General features: G+C 42.1%; 1 protein-coding gene across 3 annotated transcripts in view; it reads left to right on the forward strand.

The window, feature by feature from the left end:
- The first annotated feature begins 266 nt into the window (after nt 1-266).
- Nucleotides 267-27,726, forward strand: part of ACER3 (alkaline ceramidase 3) — a 65,581-nt gene continuing 38,121 nt past the window's right edge. The window contains exons 1-2 of one of the 3 annotated variants that reach the window (XM_065833444.2): nt 267-461; nt 20,047-20,157. In XM_065833444.2, the coding sequence (XP_065689516.1) occupies nt 359-461; nt 20,047-20,157 (214 nt within the window). In that variant the 5' untranslated portion in view covers nt 267-358. Of the gene's footprint in view, nt 462-1,709; nt 1,786-3,542; nt 3,626-20,046; nt 20,158-27,726 lie in introns of those variants that run through there. The other 2 variants (XM_071815593.1, XM_071815565.1) reach the window with 2 other exon arrangements.

A 27,726-nucleotide genomic window follows, 5' to 3' on the forward strand; every position in this document is an offset into this window, starting at 1 on the left:
CACCCGTAGTCTCCACACGGGTGCCATACGTGCCTTTTAAGCCAAACGTGCCCCCAGCCGCCTTTCCCCCGCGGGGATTTAACCCTATATCTGTCTTTTCCACCTCAACACTTCCCTCTCCTCCGAGTTTTTCCCCTCAGACGGACCGCGACACCCGGGCCGGCCCGTGCAGGCCGCAGCCCGTGGCCATGGCAACGCGCGGGCCCCGCTCCCCGCGGCAGCGGCGGCTCCTCCCCCGGCCGGGCGGGCCCAGCGCTTGGTCCCCGCCCGCTGCGCTCCGGGCCCGGCGTCCTTCTCCCGCCTGCCCCCCCACGATTCCTTCCCCTTCTGTCCGCTCTGGTCTGAAGCGGGTGCCGCGATGGCTCCGGCCGCCGACCGGGAGGGTTACTGGGGCCCGCCGACCTCCACCTTGGAGTGGTGCGAGGAGAACTACGCCGTCTCCTACCACATCGCCGAGTTCTGTGAGTGGCCGCCCCGTCCCGGCTCAGTCACCCCCTCGTTCCCCCACCCCACCGACCAGGCCCCGCGGCAGGGGGATCCCCCCTCCTCCATGGCCGCTCTTTGCTGAGGTGGGGGGGGAATGGCGGGTTAACGGGGCCGCTGCCCCTCAGCCACCCCCGGCGGGTAGAAATGGATGTTTTCCTGTCACCTTTCCCCTCAAATCCGTGTTTTAAGGAGGCGTTGGGACTGAACTCTCTCTTCCCGTGCCCCATCGTGTTGTTCGGGCCTCCCCCTTGACCCAAGTCTGTCCCTTTGGCCTGTGTCCCAAGCCGTGGTGGGTTTGGGGGTGTCTGGAGGCACCAAGGGGGTGGCTGAGGTGGGGGGGTCGGGTGAGGTGGGTCTCTGGAGCAGAGGTGGTTGTGTTGGCACTATGTGGATGGCCAAAAAGGGGAGTTTTTGCTGAAATCGTGTTCAGAGTATCATGCTGTAAAGGTACACGGGTGTGCAGCTCTGCTCCCATTGAGATGAGAGCATCTGCCCAGCTGTGGCTGGTCAAACCAAGCAAAACAGATCAGGGACAGAGAAGGGATCTTTGTATGGAAGAGACATCTTCATCCAGGACAGACACCTTCACCTGACTGGTCTTTAGTGATGATCTCCAGAGGTCCCTTCTAACCCTAATCATTCTGTGGTGAGTCTTGACTATCATCAGGTTGATCTGTTGCAGGTGGTGGGAGCTGGAATATCTCAAAGAGTTGCCCTGTTGCAGGTGCTGGTCTTTTAGGATAGCTTGGAACAGTGGCAAGAGAGCGGAGTTTTTTACTTTACAACTCTGGTATTCGGAGGCAGTCAGGAATTTAGATACATTCAAGCATGTTTTAAGGAAAGAAGAAAGCGCTTTGCCTACATGGTCATCCAGGAGGTGCTTGAGAAGGGATAATGTTCATAGAATGATAGAATCCTTTCAGTTGGAAGAGACCTTCAGATCATTGAGTCCAACCATAACCTAACTCTAGCACTAAAGCATGTCCCTAAGAACCTCGTCTAAACACCTCTTAAACCCCTCCAGGGATGGTGACCACCACTGCCCTGGGCAGCCTGTTCCAATGCCTGACAACCCTTTCCATGAAAAATTTTTCCCAGTATCCAATCTGAACCTTCCTGGCACAACTTGAGACCATTTCCTCTTGTCCTATCATTTGCTGCTTGGGAGAAGAGACCAACACCCTCCATGCTCCGACCTTGGTTCAGATAGTTGTAGACAGCAAGAAGGTCTCCCCTCAGCCTCCTGTTCTCCAGGCTAACCAGCCCCAGTTCCTTCAGCTGGTCCTGTTGTGGTAGCAGGTAAAGGATCAAACCCTCTGTTACTGATGTTTTGCTTAAAAATTAAATATTTTTGTGTCCTGGGCTGTGATTTTCAAGTGTATAATATAGTTACGTGTTGTCACCTGACACATGCCCTGTCCTACAAAAAGCTTTCACACGTATAAGACAGGCAGCTGCTTTTGAAGTGTTAAGACTCTAGGAAAATAGAACTGAAGGCAACAGGCTCACCTTCCCTGAATTTCTTGGAGCGGGCAATCTGATGAGGCCTTTCACATTGCTGGGATGCTTAGGCAGCGCTTTGGAAGAGCTTGGCATGCAGGAGACGGAAGGTTCTGGGCGTCCACGCTGGGCTGTGACTCCTGGTTACAAACAGTGACATGGGCGAAGGACCAAAATGAATAGTTGTGAAAGAGGCTTCAGAGTGTGGGAATGGGAAGAGCTGCAGGATCCGGGTAACAGTAGCAGAGAAACGGAGGAAAAAAGCAAGTTGGTGTGTAGATTTATGGCTGAGAAGAGGCAGGCTGAGTGAAGGGGGAACAAAATTAAATACTCTTAAAGCGGGACAAACTTATAAGTTTTTAAATAGAATGACGCATTTGCAGAGTATGTATTTTTGTGTCTTCCCCGTGTTAAGAAGTAATTTGCGAGAGAATCCTCACAGGGAAGAGGAAGCTCTGTTGCTTCACCCACGTGAAAATAAATTTGACTAGCATGTAAATTTTTGAAATAATCCCCGCATTGTTGACTCGTGAACTGATACTTTTCATCTGCTCCTAGATTATGGAGGAGGAGGAAGATGAGGTTGAGATTAGCGGTGGGAGGTGGGAAGGTGTGTGTTCTGAAGAAAAAGGAGCTAAATATAGGCAGTCTGGTCCCTCCTTACAGTTTTAGTGTTTGGGACCACAGTTTGTTGTTCTGTCAGTTGTGCTGAAGAAAATGTGTATAAGGACTTTGTTGTAAATTAGAGCATTTAAGTAGTCCCACTTTAAAAACCAAAACAGTAAATAATCCCACTTTATTATAGAATTAGTTTAACAATAGATAATTTCAGTAGAGATGTCAAGATTTTCTTTAGCAATGATTCTGTAACTTCACTTTAGGGTAAGAGTATTTTTTTGGGTTTTTTTTGGTATTATGAACCTACATTTAAATTTTAGCCAGCAAAACTTGGTTGACAACATATTGTTTGTAAAACAACTATGAGGTCTTTCTCAACTTTCTCTAAAATACTTAATGTGAAACTAAATACTTTGGAAGATCAGCTGTTATGCTGAAATCTAGTTGCTGTAACAGAAGAGCTGGGAGTATATTCAGGGTCTGTGTGGCTCAGTGATCAGTTGCCATGCCCTTATGGCCTTCTTAGTTTATCAAAAATTCAAATTCAGAGAGCAAACAAGCCAGAAAGTTTCTCATCTCTCTCTGAGTTCTCATTGTGGCGTTGCTGGTACTGTTTTTAAAACTCGCATACAGCCTGTAGTATTTTAAGTGTTACTGAAAATCGGTTTCTGACTTGTCCCTGAGTTGGTACCACTCAGTTCTGCTGATGGTATTTAAAAATTGTGCATTAAATGTTTGTTGTAAATAATTTATAAGAAACTATTGGAGGCCCAAAGCTTGAAGGATCCTGGCAGGTCCAAATCAAATATTATGTTTTCCTTAGGTTGCAGTCTGAAAAGCCAAATGGAAAGCTCGTTGTGCAAATTACATCTTTGTGCCATTTAGCAATTTGTTTTTAATATGCTAATTTTAGTACAAATTGCTACATTGTGTTCCAGAAGCCTGCATGCAGTTCTTTGCCATTCTTAAAGAACCAGTGGAAATGATGACAGCTGTAGGTATTCAGAGATGTGAAGGTGAGGTAAGGTGTTTTTGTAGCACTTTGTGTTTCCATTCACTTGATGTACCCCAGATGCAATGACCTGTATTCAGAGATTTTTTTAATTTTTATTTTAAATGATGAAAAATGATTTTTCTTGCCATTCTCAGTCTGTACCTAGCCAATTTTCCTCCCTTGTGGAGGTGGATGACTAACTGCTCTGTGTCCTTTGTAGAATAATAAACTAACTGAAATGGAAAACCAGTTGCAAAAAATTATTTTGCAAGCTTAACTATGCTAAGCCTTCAGAGGACTCTTACATCCCTCGCTGATCAAATCTATTTTATGGTTTAGTAATTCCTTCTTCAGAGTTTCTCAGGAGCTTTGGATTGACTCCTGTGTGCTAGAGGGCAGGCAATAGAGATGTTTTTGTTTTGTTTTGTTTCTTTCTTTTAACTAATCTTTTCCAGCTCCCAGAGAGCTTATATGCTGAATTACTCAAGCTTTTGTACACCAAGTTAAGCAAAATAGTAATAATAAAGGAAAAACCCAGTATCCTCCCACCCAAGCAAAAAGAACAAGGTCATGTGTAAGTGCTGGTGTTTAACACTAAGTGCCTAAATGTTACAGTTTACTCATTATTTTATCAGGGTCGATGTTTCAGGCCAGTTCAGCCCAAGTAGTGTTCAGTTTTGGGGGTCTGGTTTGATATGAATGTCTATATGATAAGTGCTTTACCCTTCTTACAAATACTTTAGATTTGAAGGAGCCCTTTGTGGTACCTGAGGGTTTATGTTAATACTTCTCAGTCAGGAGAATCCTTGGGGTTAATTTGTTGTTGCTACTAACTCAGTGCTGTGCTTCAGTTTGGATCAAACTTGAGTGATTGAGTGATGTTTCCAGGTATGTGAAATATTGCCTTGAGCTGTCATTGTCCATGAGTAATATGTATTAGCTACCACATGACTGCTTTTGAGATAGTATATCCTTATGTTGGCATGTAGAGCAACAAGCATATGAAACATAGCTTCAGGCTTCTCAAGGAACTGGTGAAATAGTTTTTCTTGGCTTCTGGTCCTGTCTCACTGCATTCTGCTACCTTCATATGAGAATTTTTTTATTATTATTAACAGAATTAGGTCTATGGCTTTTTGTTTTCATTAGAGATCTGGTAAATAAATATTTGTAACTGTGCTTTCCTTATGGGACCCTTATTTAGAGATTAAAAAAAATTATATATATAATCCACCCATGTTTCTAGCCACTTTTGAGCCTCCCTATTTTTGCTTCAGACAAAAGATAAGAGATTGAGATGACTGTTACCTGTGTTGTTAGATGGGAGATATTTATGCATAGACTGCTTTCCAAGAATTCTCTGCATTGTGAACAGTGACACGAAACTACTATTTGTTTGTGGCTTTTTTTTTAACCTTTGCACAAAAAAGACAACTGTCAAAGATGCACAGATTTGTTTTGCATGGGAATCATTACTTTGGAACTTAACTTGTCAAATTTACTTGAAGTTAGAATAGTGTTATTAATATTGAATTTTGACTGTCACATCTGTACTCTCACCTGTTCTCTTGGGTGTCCTGCTGGATTTTTGCCTCTTCTGCCAGAGGCTTTGGAAAGCAGCCAGAGACTGTTGAGCTTGGGACTCTCCATGTGAGTTAATAAAATAAAGCCAACTCTGTCTGGCTTCTAGAGTTCTGTACTTTCAGTAACCAAGTGGGATCACTTGGGTGTGATCACCCCAACTGCCGGGCCATGGCTGAATGATTTGAAGACATCAGGACACAGATGAGTTGTAAAGTGCGATTTTAAAAGACGATGTCACAGCCTCACGGACTTTAACACGGAAAGGGATTTGAGTGTTTAGTGACCTAATCGTAGGAAGCCACATCACAGGTTTCCTTTTTAAATTTGCCAGGATTCTTGAGGAAACAGTTGATGCTTTTTAAGATGAACACTTTTAGCTTGCTTTTTGTGCTGTGGACAAATAGAAGTTGAAAGAGGGGTTCTTTCCTTCAAAGAATAAATAGCAGAAGTTAACTCAGCCAGACAGATGTTCCCTGCTGTCATGCTTGCTTATTTCTTTAGTAATTTTAAGTGATTTTGAGTCAGTGGCGAATACCGTTGCATTAATTTATTTCCATTCCCAAATTGTAAATCTATATACTTGATTTAAGCCTGATGATAATCTTGTGCCACTACTTTGATTCATTTTGCCACAATTAATGATTTTTTTTTTTCTTGCCTCTCCGACGCTTTCTAATCCATGATGGAACTCTACCTTTCATCTCGTGACAGCTTAATTTTCTGTTTTCCCAAGAGCTTTCATTGAAAGATGGGGTCAAAGGCTTTTGGAAAGTCTACATGTGTCCAATCAACAATTCTCATTTATCCATCACATTATGGAGATGCTTAAAACTTGACAGAGGCTGTGGTAATGGACCACATATGTGTTTATCTACTCATACTTGTGTGGCTAAGTGACAATAAAATTCTTAAATATGGTTTAACAAAGCGTTTGATTGCTGTATAATTAGTACTTCATATTCAGTACTTGTACAGCTGGCAATTGGACATCTGTCACTCCAAATGGTAACAGAGCAGTGACATTTGTACAATTTAATTTTGCTTATGTGCAAACTAAAGCAGAGAAGCTTATGAACTGCATGGTATGAATTTGCAGAATTTGTAGGTAGGAAGAGGAAGATTGATGTAAAATAAATTATAATAAAGGAACACTGCTGATTTTTAAATTCCCTTAAATGAGCCTTTAGTCACAGATAAAAACGACTGTTGTCATAATTGAAAGACAAAAATGTTTTTAGTCTGGGGCTTGTTTTGTCTCTGTGTGTGATGCTATTTAGGTAAAGCATTTTCCATATTTGCTGGAGCCTTTCACAGATCAGTGGGGAAGATGTTTTCTAAACAAAAGAAAGATTTAATAATCACTGCAAAAATAATGAGAGGAACTCTGGGAATTGTCTCCAGTCCCAGCAGCTCAGTGGTGTATGGCCATTTCATCTTGCAATGCATGCAAGTGCTGACACATTCGGCTGTTCTCTGATTTTCCCAAAAGAGGGTCACAGAGAGGTTCATGGATCATGAAAGGCTAAGAAAATGGCAAGAGTTCTATTAATTCAAAACATGTATAAAAAATGAAATTTATAATTCTAGAAGGGAACTCACAAGTGGTCATTAGGGAAAAGCTACCTACCTTTGATTGCTGTGAGTTTTCTAGGTGTGTGGCTCCTTACACCTGCCTCATTAATTACTGACATTTTTCAGTCCATCAGCAGGGAAGCTGAGCTGCTGTGTGAATTAAAGGTGCTTGGTTATTCTGTGGTTGTGGAAGTGCTACAAGGAAGGAAGGTGTCAGGAAGAGAGAAGATTCTAGAGAGTGTTACAACTCAAAAAGACACAGAACAGCACTGCTTTAGTAAGTAATTAATATCCCCATATAGGCAAGTTCTGGGTAGAGTCCCAGTGACTTTGCTGGTCACTTTTTGGATTTAAGATTTTGGGCACAGACTCTTTTGTGCAATTGAAAATGCAACTGTGAACTACTTGAGGGGTTTGTGCTAGCTCAAAAACCAGGATATATTTTTTCTATCTATTTAAATTAATTTTCTTGAAGAAATGTGCTACATATGCACAGTGATCAATGACTGAAAAACTGAGATTTTTTTCAAAGTGATCAGTGCTGTCAGCATCTACAGGATCATTATCTCCTCTACAGTAAGGTCCATCTGACAGAGTACGTACTCCAGTGTGTCTAGAGCTTTGGAGGCAGAAATTGCTTTCTCTGTCAGTCCTGAAGGGGAGACACATCCTTTGTGCTCCTCGCCCACAGCCTTACAAGGTTCCTTTCAAGTTCTTTGCCTTTCCAGCAACTGGTGACTCAACGTGCCCTCCACGTTGCAGAGGTTTCCTGAGGGAAATTCCAAACTTTATTTCAAAAAATGAGCTTAGTGCCCAGCAGCGTATCTGTTTCCCAGGGATTTATTTGATTTGGTTTTGCTGGGGAGACATTATTCCTCGGTTCCTTTGGACTCGTTTTCAGAATCCAGTGTCCTTGGAGTGACCCGGGAGTGATGTGTGCAGGCTGGTGTCTCTTAAAGGGTCTCCAGATGGCTTTGTGAGCAAGAGGGTATTTTTCCTTGCAGCCTAGTCCGTGTGACACTTCCCTGATTCTCCTCCTTAACCAGAGGAGCCAGAGAAGGGGGCAAAAGTGTGAGCTGGTTCAGCTGGACAAGGTTCAGGATGTTAGTTTGAGATCTGACTTTCAGGTTTGAGAAGGCAAGGCTCAGTCTTTAGGCAGGAAAGCAGACAAGCAGAATATCATGGTGTAACCTGAGCTAGCAATACAACCACAGCAGCCACTTGCCCATCCCCCTTCTCACCCTCCCCCAAACGGGAGAGAATCAAAAGGGGAGGGGAGAGACTTGGATTGCGCTAAACACAGTTTAATAAAATAACAAAATACTAATACACTACTAGTAAATATCTATATAAAATAGAAATAAAGGATATTCAAGGCAATTCCTCATGAACTCTGTCCATACCGAGAAGCCAGTCCCAGGGAGCAGCACCTGGTCCTGAACAGCCGGTCCCAAAGAGACAGAAGAGGAAAAAAGGCAGAAAGGCACAGAGGACACTGCAAAATGGCAAAAGACCAAACTAAACGTCCAGAACCGAACTCCCCCGGCTCTGACAAAAAGAGCGAAGAAGAACACGCACAAAGGAGAGAGAGAGTGTCCAAGAGTGAGAGCAAAAGAGACGCGAAGATCCCAACTTCCCATAAATATGAAGCATGATGCTAATGGGATGGAATACTCTTATTGATCAGTCTGGATGTCAGTTGAGCTCTGCCCCATCACTGCCCCACTTCCTCGCTGCCTCACACCTGTGGGCAGAGCGCTCAGAATGTCCTTGGCTCTCAGACCAGAGCAATTGAAAACATTAACTCTGTGCTGGGCTGTTATCTCTTGTTCTCAAACTAAGTCCAAATAGTGACCGTGCTTGCCATGAAAAAGAAAGGTTTTTAACTGCATGGAGAAAATTAACTCATTTTCAGTCAAACCAGCACACAGATTAGAAGATGTAGCGTTGGTGATGAGCTGAGCGTCAGCCCGTACCTAACAGCACTAGGCAGGTGAAGCCAGGACAGTGAACATAACTTGTACCAGCTGTGTCTGTCCATCCGTTTCTTGCTTCACATCTGCTTTTCTGTGAGTCTTGGATGTACAGCACAGGACACTAAAATGTGGTTTTTATTAATTCCAGCTAATAAGATTTCAAGGTATCAACTTCATGGTCATAAAACATGACCCTGGAAGCTTTCTGATTTATCCAGTGCTTTAATGAGCTCATTATTTACAGCGGAAGCTCAAGATGCTGCTACCCGTAGGCTGGGTTTTCAGTAATTGCTAATTCCAGTTGGATAAGGATTTTTTTATTTGGACACGATCCAGCATCTAGGAATCTGATGCAGTATCAGATAAAAGAAGTTCTGTACAGCTGTGTAGCATAGTTGAGCATTGAAAGTAGTCTGCACACTGACAATCTTGGGACAGAGTATTTCTGTCTGCTCTATTAGATCTGCTATTTGTTTATCAGGGGTTTTTTTCCTGGTCATCACCCTTTGTTTTTGCAGGCAGGGCGCTGCTTCCCAACCGGAAAGCGTGCTACTGTGATCTCTTCTAATGAGTGTTTTGAGCACACAATGAGCAAACTCAGGGATACCTGAAAAATTATTTGCGCATCTTTCAAAACTGATGTCTTTTTTTTTTTTTCTTTTCCCCGATTTGGATTCATTTTTCTTGTGTGTTATGTTTGGTTTTTGTTTGTTTGTTTTGTTGTTGTTGTTTTTTTCCCCAAATCCTTTTCACAGTTTTGGAAATGACCCATATAAGCAGAGAGAACCAACCGTATACAACACGCTGACCAATGCGTGAGTAAACAGCCTAGAAAACCGGGGAAGCAAAATGGTTTTATTTTTTCAATGCAGTGATAGATATTTAGAAGAAAGTTGGCAATGCACTTTTGTTGATAGCCCCTGTACCCCCACATCTGGATTCTGCAAATGGGTAACAGTTTAATGCCGTCTCCACAAAGCGGCAGTGTGGAATTTCATGGCTTGCTTTAGAAGTAGCAAAGTGACAACCAGATGAGTGTTGCCTGTTTATCTCGCTTGTCCCCCCTTTGCGCTGGTAAGTGGAGTTTCTAATGAGAATCAGCTCAATTGATTCGTGTAGATGCCTTGGAAAGCAGCTGAGAAATGCACCGTGGTAGTGAAATCCTGCAGCAGATGTTGTTTTTGTTTGCGTAAACAAACTGCTATGGCTTTGTGATCTGCGATATCACAGTTGCTTTTCACTCAGATATTTGGGGTTTGGTGGCTGTTAAATCTTTCAGGGACCAGGTTTTATCTGTGACGCCCCTTCAGCACAATGTCAGCACAATACTCGGAAATCTTGAGGCCATCCCAATTTAACTTCTCTTGCTTTTTTCTTCTTTCTCTGTTCTATAGGCTGCAGAGAAATATTGTAAAGTTGTTTCCTTTTCTTAAAACTCTACTGTGTTGATTTCCACATGTTTTTGTATTAACTTTATTTTTTTCTGCTTTATGCTGTTTTTTCTGCATTTATCTCCAATCTGTCCTGTGGCGGTTTCTTCTGGCAGTCTTTGAGCCACCATTTGTGCTCGGAACTTGGTTGATTTTGTGTTCAGTTTTTGACTGTTTCATATTGTTATTCAGCAAAATTGACTTCTGCCCAGATGTTTGACACCAACATTTTGAACTGTTATTGTATAGGTACTGCATTAAGTTATATTTAAAACAAAAAGCCGATGTTTAAAGTTCAAACCGTCTATGTGTTGTATGTATCTTCCCGCATTTGGTTTAGATTGTGAGATACTTAAGATTTGGACTTTGATCTTACTGTCTTTGTGAAGCAGCAGCTTCATTTTCCCTCCAGATAAATAGCTTTGCCAAGATTTTGGGGCTGATAGACAAAGCCAGTTTCTTTGTTTTCATTTTTCGAGCAAGATCGAGAAAGTGTCTTGAAAGGACAATTGGGTAGTAACTTAAAGAATAGAGTTGGAGTTAGAAGCTGCAGATCAGGAGCGACAACCTTCGAGTCTTGGATTAGTCAATTAATTGGGTACTGTTGAAAGTTCTTGCCTGAGGTTGTCATATTAACTGGAAAAGTTTATGAAGACTTCAGAGAAAAGAAATAAAGTTGAGTGTTTAGGAGTGAAGAAGAATCCAAATAATTTCAGAGGTCAGGTGCCTTTCTTCTGTCATATTCCAGGTAGCCTTAGGATTTTTCATTTAATGCAGTCCTGCAAAAAAAGATTGTTACAGATGGGATTTTCTATTAGTACTGCTGGTAAGAGAGGGCCTGTCACTAATCAGCATATGAGTGATTGCTGTGTATCTCAATCAGGCTGTGTTTACTGAATAGTTTCATTATCCCCACCTGCTCTGTTTTACATTTGTCGCACAGCATCTTCCCTTTAATTTCCTGCCATCCAGTTAGGGCAAAATCCAAAAGAATGGCACGAGTTATTAGTAGGAGAGACTTTAATCATTCTGGACACCCCGGGGGAAATCCACACCGATAGCAAGAAATGGAGGAAAAGATGGAGGGTTTGGATTTTGAAGAAAGGCTACTCTAAAGCTACAAATATCTGGAAAAGAGGATTAACACATATTATTCTGTGCCATCCGCCTTCTAGTGAGCAGATTGGGCTCCCTGAATGCTCAGGTCTCCTATGGCCCTACACAGCACCTGGAAGAGTCATAAAGTCATAGAATGTTCTGAGTTGGAAAGGACCCACAAGGATCATGGAGTCCAGCTCCTGTCCCTGCACAGGACAACCCCACAGCTCACACCGTGTGTCTGAGGACGTTGTCCAGTCTCTTCTTGAACACTGTCAGGCTTGGGGCTGTGACACCTCCCTGGGGAGCCTGTTCCAGTGTCCAGCACCCTCTGGGTGAAGAACCTTTTCCTAATGTCCAAACTAAACCTCCCATGGCACATCTTCCTGCCATTCCCTCAGGTTCTGTCATTCCAATGCTGACCACTCTCTCTGCACAGAATTGCTTTCTCATCTCCAGCCTCAATTTCCCCTGGCAGAGTTGAAGCCCATGCCCCCTTGTCCTATTGCTGACTGCCTGGGAGAAGAGCCCAATCCCCACCTGGCTAGAACTGCCCTTCAGGTCGTTCTAGAGAGTGCTGAGCTCACCTCTAAGCCTCCTCTTCTCCAGACTAAACAAGCCCAGCTCCCTCAGCCTCTCCCTATAGGGCTTGTGTTCAAGTCCCTTCCCCAGTCTTGTTGCTCTTCTCTGGACCCGCTCCAGCCCTTCAATCTCTTTCCTGACCTGAGGGGCCCAGAACTGAACACAATACTCCAGGTGTGGCCTCCCCAATGCAGAGTACAGGGGAAGGATCACTGCCCTTGTCCTGCTGACCACGCTATTTTCGACACAAAACCCTCCCAGCTGGCCACCAGCTCTGCAGCAGCAATTCTGCCTTGAGTTTTTTTGGCTTTATCCCAGCTCTTGGACTTACTGGAAGCCGAGCTCGGTTGCAGCTGGGAGGCCGCGTGCTCACACAGCCATATGTCTCTGTGTTGGTGCTGGCATCGAGGAGCAGGAGGCTGGTGGTCCTGCCTCCTGTTCTTCCTCACTTTGCCCATTGTGGATTATTTTCTTCACCTGTCTTGAACCATGTTGTCCAGTCGTGTTTGAAGCTGTTCCAGGATTTGTGGCTTCTTTGGGGATGTGTTGCTGCTGCCAAATAAACTACATTTCGAGATATTCTACCTAAACTTCCTGTTTCCTTGTTTCGGTCTGTTAGCGCTGATCAGAACGGTCATCTTTAGCAATATAAATAATTTTTGTCAATCCTTCCCCTGTCTAAATCTGGCTTCCACGTGGTTTTCCTGTAGCTGCTAACTGGCTGACGTTTAGATAGCTTTTTCCTTTTTATTTTTTAAAGATTTTTCCTTTGTAGTACTCCTGGTTGCTTCATCTGACCCCCCTATTTGTCCCTTACAGTTTTTCTCATAGTATGCCAGCATCTATACAGAGTTAGATTAATGAAACATTCCTTTGTAATGTACTCACTTTATCATATTTTTCTACCTACTCCTCCAGTTCAAATCTGATTTCCGAACACCTTTTTATCTTTCATGTTTTACCTTCTCTGGTGTTGCTGGGTCACAGGATGACCCTTTTTACTCTTCCTTTCATTGTTATTCTCTGTGTATCTTTGATTTCATATCCCTAGAGATCCTTCCAAGTGAAACCCTCACTTTAAAAATGGGGATAAATCTTTCTTTAACTTTATATTTTATCATCCCTATGGTCTCTATTAACTTGCTCTTTAGTTTTCTGATTTTATTTTAAATACCTAGGGAGATCTAATAGTCTTTCTAGTAACCCATTAGCTTGAATGGTTATTTATTTGTGCCCATTTTTACAGTTCTTCAGAAAGTTTTCGTACATAGCTGTCCTGGTTTTGTTAAAAAAAACAAGTTTCTCTTTTAGTGAATTTGCCTGTCAGCTAAACCTTCCTATTAGCTGCGTTTTCCTGGAGAACCAGATACATGTTTTGGTCAACATAGCAATGGAATGTGAGGTTATTGATAAGGACAGATTCACATCTTGCAAGAGGAACAACGAGAAAACAGGTGACCAAGAAACTGACCAACTATGTATATCATCCCATTCACATGAATACTTCATATAAAAGTGAGAGATCACGAGGATCTGGTCTCTTCTCCTTTCTTCTTCCCTTCTGCTTATGGCCAACATTAGGAGAGGACCTTGCTGGTCGTCCCTGCGAGCTGAGGCCTAGTGACAGACTGAATCCAGCTCCGGTTGGCTGCAGGGTCCAGTCCAGGACTTCGGGTGCCGGCTCTGCAGTTGCTGAGACTTTCAAGATAGGTTTTGTATATTTTGTATTATTTTCTCTATTCTTATCAGTAGCATTAGTAAAACATTTTTAATTGTTCCAACTCTCTTCTCTCTGTCCTCCTTTCCCTCCTGATCGACTGTACTGAGTGGGAAGGGGGGAGAGGGAGAGGCAAAAGGGGGAAGCAGGGGGGAGAGGAGTTAAACAATACATCTGCCAGGGTTTTGTTGTCACCCCGCAATCTAAACCCTCGACAGTAGCTTATAGAGTTCAGTAATTGTTTCACTATTTGTTTCCTTGAGCGTTTTCCCCATTTTGTTATTAGAAACGTGGTGGCTAATCCGAGTTGCAGCTGAATTGATGAAGTAGCAGCTTCAGTTAATGGCCAGGTAAATGAAATCAAGGCTTGCTTAGTATTTAGAAAGGAAAATTACAGGAGATAAGAAAGGGATCTTCAAACTTAAAAATAAACACTCTAAACACCACCCACCCCCGTTTTTAATTTTCTTTAATGGAAGTCATGGTTTGTCTTGTGCTCCAGCCTGGTCAGCTGTTGTGTTTCTCTTACTAACAGGAAGTTTATATTGATCATTTGTGCACATTAGGAAGTAGGGAGTTTAGTAATTACATATTGGCAAAATTCCCATCGGGATGACTCGGTTTTCTCCCCTCGAGGTCCTTCTGAAATATCAAATGAAGACAGGAGTTTTCATTTCCTGACGCTCTCAAGTGCGGTTATTGTAGACTTTGAAGTGGAAGATATTAAAAATGGTTGTTGGAAGTGAAAATCTAATTGTTATAGTGCCCTCCTGGTGATAAGCCGTAAGCGAAAACAGCTCAAGATTGAAGTTTGTGACCAAAACAGCTGATTCTGTGTAGTTGGGTCTTCTGAACAATTGTGAAATTTCTGTATTTTGAAAGGTCAGCAATACAAACCCCCTCTGGGCTCTGGTTTAGTTATTATCGACTGATAATACATAGCATATATGGTATGGAAACTTGTTGGATTTTATTGAGATTAATTCCTCTGTGGACACTTAAAATGCTGTCACAGGTGAGCTACAAGTTCCTTGTATCTTAGCAAGAGCTCCCATGTTAGATTTGAATGAATTTCTTATTCTTATTAGGGAATATTCTGTATTCATCCTCACTCTTTAAGCTACCTGCTCCTCCAGTTTAAATCTGATTTCGAAACACCTTTTTGTCTTCCATGTTTCACCTTCTCTGGTGTTGCTGGGTCACAGGACAACCTTTTTTACAGCTTCTCTTCACTGTTATTCTCTGTGTGTCTTCATCTTTGATTTCAGATCACGAGAGATTCTTCCAAGAGAAACCCTCTCTTTATCCCAATGGTAGCTGGTTATGCTCTCAAACACACCTGGATCCATGTGTTGCTTGGATTGCTTTGTGTTTTCTTTGAATTTGGTAAATACTCTAATAACAAGCTGTATTTTGCACCACAGCTTCTTGAGATTATTCCAGAAACAAAAGCTGTTGAGATAGAATTCCTTGTATCTGAAAGCAGGTGAATGTTTTTACACTCTGCACGGTATTTCTTTATGACAGTGTTCCGTTACAACTGAAATATTTAAAGCTTTCTTTTATCCTTTTCACGTCTCATCCAAATTTATTGTAGAAATGACTTTCTAATGTAGAATTACCTACATATTTGGGGAAACAGGAACTTTATGGAAGGCAGGATCCTTCGAATTTGCGTACTCTCTTAGCTGTATCACGCTGTCTATAGAACAGTAAGCAGTTGTATTGTGCCCATGTTTGCCTGTAAATATTATTTCCTCTTTAAGTTTATATTTTTTGTCTTTGAGGTGGTTTTAGTCTTTGTACAGATATTTGTGCCTTTATGATAATATATATTTTTTTAGCACCTGAAGCTCTGAACGTACCTGCGTCGTAAAAAAGACTTGTCAGGTTTTGCTGTTGTGTTTGTAGAACAGGGTGCAGATGTGGTTTAACACTCGTCCAACTGTCCTTCCCATAGACAGAGGCCCGTTGAAATGATGCTTTGCATAAATTGGATTTTGTTCTGCTACAGTGTGGCGTTCCCCCAATGAATAAAACAGTAGTTTGAAACTGGTTTGTGTTAAATCAGTCTTGAAAAACTCCTGTGATATTTCTAAGGTGAGTTGCACAGTCTGCATTTGCCACGCTTAGACATTAAATAGGCGCTTTACCTAGTGCTGTGTTTAATCTTTGTGGATATAGTCTGATTTACTACTGCAGTAGGCCACCACATCATATAATCTGGCTTTTGAGCTTACTGTTCTTCACCCTGAAAGCAGGTTGAGGTACCATGCTGCCCTTTTCTGTTGGGAAGCACTTGTAAATGTCTCCTCATCAGTGGGAAACTTTCTTCTAACTCCTAGCCTGCATTTATTCAGAGTTAGTTTATACCTGTTTATTCTTTCATCAGCATTATCCTTTAGTTCAAATAACTCCCTCTTGTCCTTGGACTTGACTCGTGTTGGATTTACAGAGTGTGGTTTTATTCCACCCAGCTGTTGTTTGTTTGATTAGGTGAGCCAGGCAATTTTTGTCCCTTCTGATGTTGTTAACTCCTATTCATCACTCCCATCTGAGTGATGCTTCTCTGCACCTGATGTGCTTTCTCTTTTCTTTTATCAACAACTAGAGAACAGTGGATTCTATTCTATTCTATTCTATTCTATTCTATTCTATTCTATTCTATTCTATTCTATTCTATTCTATTCTATTCTATTCTATTCTATTCTATTCTATTCTATTCTATTCTATTCTATTCTATTCTATTCTATTCTATTCTATTCTATTCTATTCTATTCTATTCTAGGCTTGCATGAAGGTATTACTATTTCCCTGCCTCTACTGGAAATAAATTTGGGGGGTTTGGTGCCTGCCTTCCATCAATGGCTTATGGTCAGTCACCATGTGATCTTAATTCACTTTTCTGCCTCCTCAAATAGATTAATCCTACATTTGGAATAAGGGTTCCTGTTCACATTGAATGGCATGTTCTTGACCATCCTGTTTAGTCCCGCTCCTGTCATTTCAGTCTGTGAGTTCATTCATTTCTTCCTCTGATAATCTAGTCCTCCTTTTGTTTTGTGGACATGCTGAAGATATAATAAAATGGGTTTTGGTCACTAAAGAAGAATTAGGTCACCCCCTGGACCAGTATTCAAGGAGACCAGTACTGAAATATAGGAAAGCTGTACAGGCTCAAGACCAGGTTCATCCACATGCATTCATCTCATTTCAGATAAATAACATTTCTTATAGGCATAACCAAAAATCTCTCCTTTAATTATTTCACATACCTTCTGCTTTGTTCCCCTTAGTTGCATATTCTCCAATCTCTGGTTTTCCCAAGGTCCGCTGCATTATTTTCTTATTTTTTTTTAAAGGAAATCAGATAAAAATTATTCGGTTTCTTGACAGTTAAACTCCTTTCCCATTTTCAGTGTCCATATCTATTTCCTTCAAAGCTTGTTTCACTTCCTTATTTGCTAATTTACTTAGAGGTATGGGTATGTAGCTGTGTCACCTTTTTTGTCTTTCTTGGTATTGCTTGCTAATCTACATCTATATCCCACTGCTTTTTTTAAAAAAAAATGAATTAGTAAAAATCCCTTTTAATGAATTTATAACCTGTTCTATGTGAGGATAATCCTGTAAAAGCTAGTTAGACTTTTATGCGATACGTACTCCGAGGGACCTTGGGTTTGGAAGAGGCCTTGTAGTTTTTATTGTTGAAAGAAGGCATTTTGCTAGCAGGATGCCAGAGGACCTCATTGTTCCCTTGCCCCCGCTTCCTTGTTTTACAAAACACACACCATTTGCAATAAGCATGTTTTGCAACTAGGCTTCCCTAATCTGTGCTATAAATGTGCCGAATAATATGGGCCAAAAAGTGCAGAGGAGTGGCAGGAATTTACAGCTAGATTAAGTCTGCGGTATTTCCTCTCTCCGCAAGCTGCTCCTAGATTAGACGTTCATAAATTTTCAGTAATTTCACATAATTATAGCTCTGCAGGAAGTGTTGAAACCTTCGCTTTCCTGCACAGAACCCTTTCTTTGCATTGTTATATCCATCCAAAATGTGTTGTCCTACTGCACATCTCTTCTAAACCCACTTGCCTTCCCAGTTGTGGATAAACGTGGTATTTCCTTTGTTTGGCGTTTTCATATTTGATTTTTTTGCCGGGTTTTTGGCAGTTTGATAACCAAGTGACCTCAAACAGTGATATTTATGTGATATCTGATAACTTCTCTTGAAAATGGGCATAGTTGAAAACTCCTTTAGAGAGCAGAAGGTTTTGCCATCCAGCCTGTTTAGCCTTTGCTCTGCTTTTGGAGGCTGAGTGATGTCTTTGCATGATTTGTGGGAGGTTCTGGTCTCCACTGAAAGTGAATCACTCTCCCTTGTAGCACTGCGGGAATGAGGTAAAAGGTTAATGATTCCCCAGAGAATTTAAGCATGAAAAGACCCTTTTTTATTGGTATAAATTTGTAGAGCTGTTTTGATTTCAGGGCTTTTTTTGGATCTTGGGAAGCAGAGCTGAAAAATAGGTGCTTGAATGGAAACAGTGGTTCAGACATGACCTGCTCATTCTTGTTTTATTGTTTTAGAAAGTGAGACTCTTCTGAGATTTTCTGCTGAATAAAAAAAGGGTTTGGTGGGTTTTTTATCCTCTCCATAGTGTCATGTATTGTACTTTTCATGGAGATATTTTGAAAATAGAGTTTCAATTTTATATATATTTAACTGATGGTGCATGGAAGTGTGCAGTTTAATCTTTGTAAGCAATGTTCTACCTTTTTAAACAGATTTGCACTTTCCCCCAAATTGCATGTTGTTTTATTCCCATTTCATAACTTTTATTTTCAAAATTCTGATTTGTGGTTAGGCTAAAAAGCTGAATCTGCATCTCCTCTGCTGAGAAATGTACCATTTCCTTATACTTCACTTCTCACTCTTTCGTTGTCCCTTTGCAAGGTTCATTCTTCTTCTCCAGAACTGGAAAAGTCATCTTGGTCTTGTCCCCTGGTATGAGAGCTCGGTGCTTGTCTTGTTCTTGTTTTCTCTGATCTCGACAACAAAATCCCAGACGGGTTGGGGTTGAAGGGACCTCTGGAGATCACCCAGCCCAACCCACCTGCTAACGCAGGGTCACCAGAGCAGATCACACAGGAAGGTGTCCAGGTGGGTTTGAATGTCTCCAGAGAAGGAGACTCCACAGCCTCTCTGGGCAGCCTGGGCCAGGCTCTGGCACCTCGCAGTAAAGAAGTTTCTCCTCATATTCAGATGGAACCTCCTGTGTTTCAGTCTGTGCCTGTTGCCCCTCATCCTGTCATTGGGCACCACTGAACAGAGTCTGGTCCATCGTCTGACACCCATCCTGGAGATATTTATCAGCATAAATAAGATCCCCTCTCGGCGTCTCTTCTCCAGGCTGAACAGCCCCAGTTCTCTGTCTCTCCTCATCAGAAAGATGCTCCAGACCCCTCAGCATCTTCATAGTCCTCCACTGGAGTTTCTCCAGTAATTCCTTGTCCTTCTTAAGCTGGGGAGCCCAGAACTGGACACAGATACTCCAGATGCAGCCTCACCAGGGCAGAGCAGAGGGGCAGGACTACCTGTATTTTCCCTAACCTTCCTTTTCCTACTGCCATACTTGAGGAAACCCTTCTTGTTGTCTTTGACACCCCTGGCCAGATTTAATTCCAAGTGGAGTTTGACCTTCCTCACCACATCTCTTCACACTCTAAACAGCCACCTTATATTCCTCTCAGATATTCTGTCCCTTTCTTCACGTTGCATCCCAGCTTCAGCAGGAGGGATGGAGAGCAGCGATGTCCTCCTGAAGTTCAGGCTCTTGATAAGCTTTGAGTGTTGCCCATCTTGCTGATCAGTAGCAGCTTCTGACTTCTTTGCTATTCCTTATTTTACCGTCTTACAGTCACCGTGATCTGCAGCATCATATCTGACTTGTTCTGTGTGAGCGCAGTGACCAACACACTAATAGTAAAGATTGAACTGGATTGATGTGGAAACAAATCACTCAGTGACCTTAAAGTATCCGAAGGGAGTGTGGAGGAGAGAGTTCCAAGAATAGCTTTAAGAAAAGGAAAAAACAAACAGCTCTTTTAAAGTACTGGGCTTTAACTCTTTGGGTCTTCTGTCTCCTTAAGGAATTGGGTTCTAATTCATGAACTGTGCAATCAAGGTAACCCTGTTTTTCTACCTCCTGCCAAGAAAGTAAGCGAAGTCTAAGCCAATATTTTCCATTAAATTAGTATTTTATTACTACCCATATATGTTTTAAAATATTATTAGCCTTTAAGTAGTTAACTGTGTTGTACCAAAATTTAACTTTGTATGATGTGTGGAAAGAGAAGACAGCTTCCAGAAACGTGTAGCGTTCTGGATGAAAACTATTGAAACTGTCATTAATGCATGAATACCGCTTTATGTATTTGAAGTGCATAGTACCCAGTTCTAAATCTCTGCTTTTGGTTTCTGTCCTACAGGGAACACAGTGAGTAACCTGATTTTCATTCTACCTCCAATCTATGGTGCGATTCAGACCTATAAAGATGGCCTTGAAAAACGGTATTTAGCTGCATATTTGTGTCTTACAGGTATGTGGAAAACTTAATTTGCTCTTTCATTGTAAAGGGAGCTCAGATGTGCAATGAACAATATCTGAATATTAATAATCCAAGTAGTAAAATGAAAATACTATGTGTACTTATTAATGTTTACAGCTGTTTGTTGGAAGGGCATGAAATTAGAATTCAGTAAATGTGAGGTTTTGAAGTGATCCTTCTCTGGCTCTAAGTCCTGCTTAGTGCATCTTAGCTCACTGTGTCCTTTTATGATGATTTACAGAAGATTTCTTGTGTGTCCAACTTCCAAACAGCTTCACGCTGTAGTAATATTTTTGTGACATTGATATGGAACAGAAATACAAAAAAGGGCCAAGATCCTGAAGGAACTGGAAGAGCATTCTTTCATGAGTTTGAATTTGGTCTATATTGCCCAACACCCTAATTGCCACTGTATTTGGGAAATTTTGCAGGGATGGAGGAGCAATGTGACATGAATGCATCAGTGAATTTAAGGGCAGTCTGTCTTTTCTAAAATAGCAAAATCCAGAAACGAGCCAGCTTCCTCTAAAACTTAATTATGCTACTAGAGGTTGTGTTCATTATGAGAAAAGACGGTGTTTGAAGATGACTCAGATTTGGCAGTCGGGTCTCTAGGAGTAGATTTCACGGAAATTTTGCGTTTCACAAGATTTCTGTGTTGGCCATAGCTCCTGTCTCTGGGGCTCTTTCCCAGTCTTCTCAGTGATAAGAGGCTGGTTTATTGTAAATGTTACGTTTAAGATTGGTATACTTAGGTATTTAGACAAACATTGCTAAAAACCACGTATCCATATACTAAATGTATTCTTAGTGCCAATTAAACTCTAACGTGTGCTAGATACAACTTCATAGGTTTTCAGTTACTTCAACTTTGCTGATACGAGTGAAAGATAATGGCAATGTACAGCTTTGGATGTTGTCTGAACATTGTCCAAATAGCCATTTATAGGTTTTTTATGGGTTTGGATAATTACTCATTTATGTCTCAGTAAAAACAGTTTGATAGGTACTGTGTTCAGTTCTGGGCCCCTCAGTTCAGGAAAGAGATTGAAGTGCTGGAGCGGGTCCAGAGAAGAGCAACAGGACTGGGGAAGGGACTTGAGCACAAGCCCTATGGGGAGAGGCTGAGGGAGCTGGGCTTGTTCAGTCTGGAGAAGAGGAGGCTTAGAGGTGAGCTCAGCACTCTCTAGAACGACCTGAAGGGCAGTTCTAGCCAGGGGGGATTGGGCTCTTCTCCCAGGCAGTCAGCAATAGGACAAGGGGGCATGGGCTTCAACTCTGCCAGGGGAAATTGAGGCTGGAGATGAGAAAGCAATTCTGTGCAGAGAGAGTGGTCAGCATTGGAATGGCTGCCCAGGGAGGTGCTGGACTCACCGGCCCTGGAGGTTTTTAAACTGAGATTGGACATGGCACTCAGTGCCATGATCTGGTCAATGGACTGGAGTTGGACCAAGGGTTGGACTTGATCATCTCTGAGGTCTTTTCCAACCCAGTCAATTCTGTGTTTCTGTAATTACTGAAGTTCAGGGTTTCCTTTTAAAATGATGGGGAAAGAGACTGTGTGTGTTTGCTGAAGTTGACTCTTTCCATGCTCTTGAATCAAAGTATCCTATACTGCTATTCTTTCTAAACTAAATCAAAAAAAAGAAAGAAGGTAAAACTGTCTTGGCTGTAAGTTGGCTACCTCTGTGTGTGACACTTCGTGATGGACAAAATGTGCCACTATCTGACCAGAATGTCCCACTGTCACACCAAGACTGCTCTGAGTAGGTATTTCTCATATACTGTTTAATGTGAATATTAAAAAAAAAAAAAATCTAACTTTAATCACAGTAAATACCATGGACATCAGTTTTATCCTGTTCTTGGGGGGGAGCTCAGGCTGTGGATTTGCCAGCAGTGCCAGAGGGCAGCTCCGAGTTCCAGCTGGGCTCTGCTCGATGCCTTTGACTCCTGTCTGAAGTGATAAACGCTTGCATGGCTTGATTTTAATCTCATCTGTTGGAACCTAACGTTAAAGGTCACTCCCAAAAACGTTTCCCTTCTGCTGTGTCTCTGTTTCAGTGTTCGTAACGCTGAGCTGTTTTACAGCAGTTGAGAAATGTGAAGGAGAATAAAAGGCCTTATAGTTTCACAGCGCAATCGGGAACAGAATGGTTTGGAAGCACAAACCTCTTAAGGTTTTTTCTACTGTGGAATAAAAGGAGCGAATGAGAAGATAAACAGAATTTTAAATATGGTTGAAATGTGCCAGGAATGTTGGCATTCTTTCTGTGCGTGTGGCTGAATAAGAAGCATGCTGAAGTGGAGACAGAACAAGTGTACAGAATTTCTTCTTGTAAGAAAGCACCAGAGAGAATTCTTTCCCTTACAGTAATTTTATTTATTAGCAGATCTCACCCTACTTATTTAATTTGTAACAAACAAGTATAGACTTAATCTCTAAAGAGATAGTGAATTGAACACAAACTGCTGGTTTCACTTCAGGCAACCTGCTTCATTACATACAGACCATATAGCAGAGCTTCTAACAAGCCAACAGTGTCTAAGGGTTGTTTTGTTAAAGTAGAAATTCCTTAACAATTCGGCTGTGAAGGTGGGCGTGGAAGGGAGGTCACTTCAGTTAGGTTGTAACAACTTGAAATCATTACTGAGATTTTAGAAGATGTTAAAAACCGGCTGTCAAAGTGGGCATTAAAATCTGTTCGCGTTCAAGAACACAAGATGTGTTGTTTCTAGATGTTGTTTTGATCCAAATCAGCTGTTTCTTTTGGTCGCTTCCAGACGTTTAGCTGATTGTCAGTTCTTTTGTGTTTTACCACGCTGTGTTCAGTGCTTCGCTTTACACCCCACAATTTCTGTTGTTGACATTGATTTCCTCTGGGAACGAGAATGCATTTTGAATTAGGGAAGCACTGTTCATTTCACGTACGTGCTAAGATCCAAAGTTGGCAGGACAAGAAGGGGGATTTCTAAATAACTCTTTAAATAAGTTCCTTGTTCATACTGGAGCCAAGACTTGAGTTGCACTTTTCCTCAAGTTCTTTGAGGTGCAGCACACTGTTCTCAGCCCTTATATCTGCTCCCTTTCAGCTCAAAGAGCGTGTTGTCAATGAACTCTATAGGAACTGGATACAACTATTAAGCTTAAGAGAACTATTGAATCAACCTGCAAATTATGAAGAATCATCTTAAGCAATTGCTTTAGCACGTTGCATCTCACCAAGTAGGTGGAACAAATCATCAGGCTGTTATTACCTCAAAGAATAAGCAGTTGAATGGTTCCTTTTGATGCTGTGATGTTGTGTCACGTTCTACCATATGTCCTCATTACTCCTGGGAACTATGATTCCCAAATCATTCATATTCTAGAATTAAAAAGTATATATTTGTACGTATATATATATTAAAATAAAAGAGAATGTAACTGTTTTGGACCTAAGGATATAAGAAAAAGCAGAGTCAATAGAGTTATGTAGATGCTTTGAATTTGGAAGGATTGTTCTGGTTTGTATTTCTTTGTCCTGTTTAATAGGGCTCAGTCATTCAAGCTGTGCCAAAGTGGAGGAAAAAAGGATGGAAAAAGTTTTCTGTGTTAGACATAGCCATAGGAGCTCATAAACAACTTACTAAACTTCATTTCCAGTGAAACACTATCTGTAAAAATAGTTTTTAGAAGCCCTTCAGTCAAAGTTAATTCCCTTATTCTTACCTAACAGCCGTAGAGAAGGTACTTAGACCATGTCGATGTGTGTAAATCAAATGTGCTCAGGAACATTCCTGAGTGCTGAAGCCAAGTACGTTGAACAGCCTGTGTCTGTTCATCTTAGCCTCCAAAATGAGGTAAGGACACACAAATTCCTCGCTGGGCTCTGCTGGGCTGTGCCCGGGAGACGCTCAGGTAAAGTGCTGGTTGAACAGGCCAGATTCACACACAGACTGTTCTAACAGTCGCACAGATGGTTTCATTATAGTGTCTGGGAACAGTCCCAGCCATGCTGGAGTTCATTTGTAGAGATGTACCCTTGTGGTAAGCAAAGTCTCTCCTGTCTTGCTATGGATGGAAACCATTAGAAAACAAAATAATTCGATTACAAATGTTCATTTAATTCTGCTCTTTCATCTCGTTTCATTCTTTGATTGGTTATGTTTGTTCGCTGGAGTGAGTTGAGAGAAGGGAACGGAGCTGGGGAAGGGGCTGGAGCACAAGTGTGATGGGAGCGGCTGAGGGACCTGGAGGGTTCAGCTGGAGAACAGGAGCTGAGGGGAGACCTTCTGATCTCTGAACTGCCTGAAAGGAGCTGGGAGCCAGGGGGATCGGGCTCTGCTCCCCAGGAACAAGCGCCAGGAGCAGAGGAAACGGCCTCAAGCTGCACCAGGGGAGGTTGAGGTTCGATGTGGGGAACAATTTCTTCCCCAAAGGGCTGTGGGGCATTGGAACAGGCTGCCCAGGGCAGTGCTGGAGTCACCATCCCTGGAGGGGTTGAACAGATACGGAGATGAGGTTCTTAGGGACAAGGGTTAGTGCCAGGTTTGGCTTAATGGTTGGACTTGATGGTCTTGAGGGTCTTTTCCAACCAAAATGATTCTACAGTGCAGCATGTTGTTTATCTTTTAGTTCCGTTCTATGATTGTAAGAAACCATAGGTGGAATTCAGCTGCAGATTCAAACACCTGAACAGAGGAGTCTGTCTTCCGTTGCAGTCAGTAAAGCCTGAAGGATCATTTGGCTTATCCTAAAATATCCCTGAATTTCTCCTTATAATGCCAGACTCTTTAATGGAAACTATGACACCTAGTTCATGTGCAGATATCTCAATAAAGGTTTGAGCATCCTTCCTATAGAATATTTTCAAGAGTGCCTATGTAGTTTAAATTCAAACCACATCTATGAAATCCTAATAAACTGTTTTTCTATAAAGGCTTTAGGTTTATGATAAGAATTTTGAATGCTGATGGGTAATCTTATATCAAAATGACTTATCACTGATCACAGTATCACAGTCTGTCTGGGATTGGAAGGGACCTCAAAAGATCATCCAGTCCAATCCCCCTGCTGGAGCAGGAATGCCTAGGTGAGGTTGCACAGGAACGTGTCCAGGCGGCTTTGAATGTCTGCAGAGAAGGAGACTCCACAACCTCCCTGGGCAGCCTGGGCCAGGCTCTGACACCCTCACCATGAAGAAATTTCTTCTCAAATTTAAGTGGAACCTCTTGTGTTCCAGTTTGTACCCATTACCCCTTGTCCTATCATTGTTTGCCACCGAGAAGAGCCTGGCTTCATCCTCGTGGCACTCACCCTTTATATATTTATAAACGTTAATAAGGTCACCCCTCAGTCTCCTCTTCTCCAAACTAAAGAGACCCAGTTCCCTCAGCCTTTCTTCGTAAGGGAGGTGCTCCACTCCCTTCAGCATCTTTGTTGCCCTACACTGGACCCTCTCCAGCAGTTCCCTGTCCTTCTGGAACTGAGGGGCCCAGAACTGGACACAATATTCTAGATGTAGTCTCACCAGGGCAGAGTAGAGAGGAAGGAGGACCTCTCTGACCTACTGACCGCCCAACTCGTAATACACCTGAGGATGCCATTGGTGTGTCAGCCACTCCTCCCAGCTTGGTGTCATCAGCAAACTTGCTGATAGTACACTCAACTCCCTTATCCAAATCGTTAATGAATATATTGAATAATATTGGCCCCGGTACTGCCCCCTGAGGCACTGCACTAGATACTGGCCTCCAACTGGACTCCGCACCATTGACCACCACTCTCTGGCTTCTCTCCTTAAGCCAGTTTGCAACCCACCTCACTATTGTCTAGACCACACCTCTTCAACTTAGCTGTGAGGATGCTGTGGGAGACTGTGTCAAGGGCTTTACTGAAGTCAAGGTAGACCACATGATGATGTGATTCTTCTGATTATTCCTAAAACTACTGAAAAATTCATAGAGGATGTTTGTTTTCCCCTGAGTTCAAAATCTGAGAGTTTATATGGTTCATCTGTAGAGCTGGATCTCATGTATAATGCCAGATTATTTCTAGCATGGATATTACCCTGGAGTCTTTGATGGTGTTGAAGGACAGTGTACGAAGTAAAGTTTGCAGTTACGTTGCTTTTACATCACTAACACAACTATTGGATCAACTGGCAGGAACCACACGTTATGTTCACTGCAGGACAAAAAAGACCATGTTAGTCTACATTTAGCAGCTAACCTGACTTTACATTTAGTGTTTTTAAGTGCTGTTCTGATCTCATCATATTGTGACTTAACGTGTATTCATTATTTATGTATATCCCCTGTAACAAGAAAGGTCCGTTGATGTAAAAATGCTGACTGACTTGTAGTAGCTCTGAAAAGTGAGTTATGTAATTAGAGAGGAAATGGTATCGCTTCTGATGATGTTAAAATGTCACAACCGATATGCAGCTTTTAGCGAGTTAAACTTCTTTGCAAAAGGAAACGCCGAAAATGAAAACTGTAACCCCTGCTTACGAGATAAGGAGCAAATCTATTGCTTGGTTTGTGAATTGCTGCATGAGAATGTTGCTTTCAATGTAATTGCAGTGATTTTGTTCACTCATATTTTGAAAAGTACAGAGCTGGTAGAATGTCTCATTGCAGCGATGGTTTCTGTGAAGTAAATCACTCCCTAGAAATGCCTTGATCCTGAAGTTACGTGATGAGAAGTATATCTAAAGATAGATGCCTCCCAGTAGCTCTGCAGGTGGAGCCTACATAGGAAAACATTTGAGCTTAAGTATTAAACTGCTATTTATTGGGGACAAATACATGTCAAGCCCCATGTAAATTTACGTGTTACGCATTAACATTACCAAAAGGTGGCAAGCTATCGGCCTAGCAGAGGAAATAAGGATGTCCTTGCTATTCTTGACATGTATTATGTGTTTTCTCCTTACTTTGCAATGTTTTCAGCACCAAACACTAACACTAACCCCCACATTAAGCCACAAAACAACAACTCTGACTTGCACAGCTCTTGGCTCAGTGAGTGTGGCATTAGATATTAGTTCCCTGCTGAAGTTTACTAGTTAGATAGTGATTTTAGCAGAGCGGAGTATCACAGTATGTTTGGGATTGGAAGGGACCTGGAAAGCTCATCCAGTCCAATCCCCATGCCAGAGCAGGAACACGCAGATGAGGTTACACAGGAAGGTGTCCAGGCGGGTTTGAATGTCTGCAGAGAAGGAGACTCCACAACCTCCCTGGGCAGCCTGGGTCAGGCTCTGCCACCCTCACTGAGAAGAAGTTTCTTCTCAAATTTAAGTGGAACCTCTTGTGTTCCAGCTTGATCCCATTACTCCTTGTCCTATCATTGTTTGCCACTGAGAAGAGCCTGGCGCCATCCTCATAGCACTCACCCTTTATATATTTATAAACATTAATAAGGTCACCCCTCAGTCTCCTCTTCTCCGAACTAAAGAGACCCAGCTCCCTCAGCCTTTCTTCGTAAGGGAGATGCTCCACTCCCTTCAGCATCTTTGTTGCCCTATGCTGGACCCTCTCCAGCAGTTCCCTGTCCTTCTGGAACTGAGGGGC

This window comes from Patagioenas fasciata, chromosome 1 (assembly GCF_037038585.1).
Source record: "Patagioenas fasciata isolate bPatFas1 chromosome 1, bPatFas1.hap1, whole genome shotgun sequence".
Taxonomy (NCBI): domain Eukaryota; kingdom Metazoa; phylum Chordata; class Aves; order Columbiformes; family Columbidae; genus Patagioenas; species Patagioenas fasciata.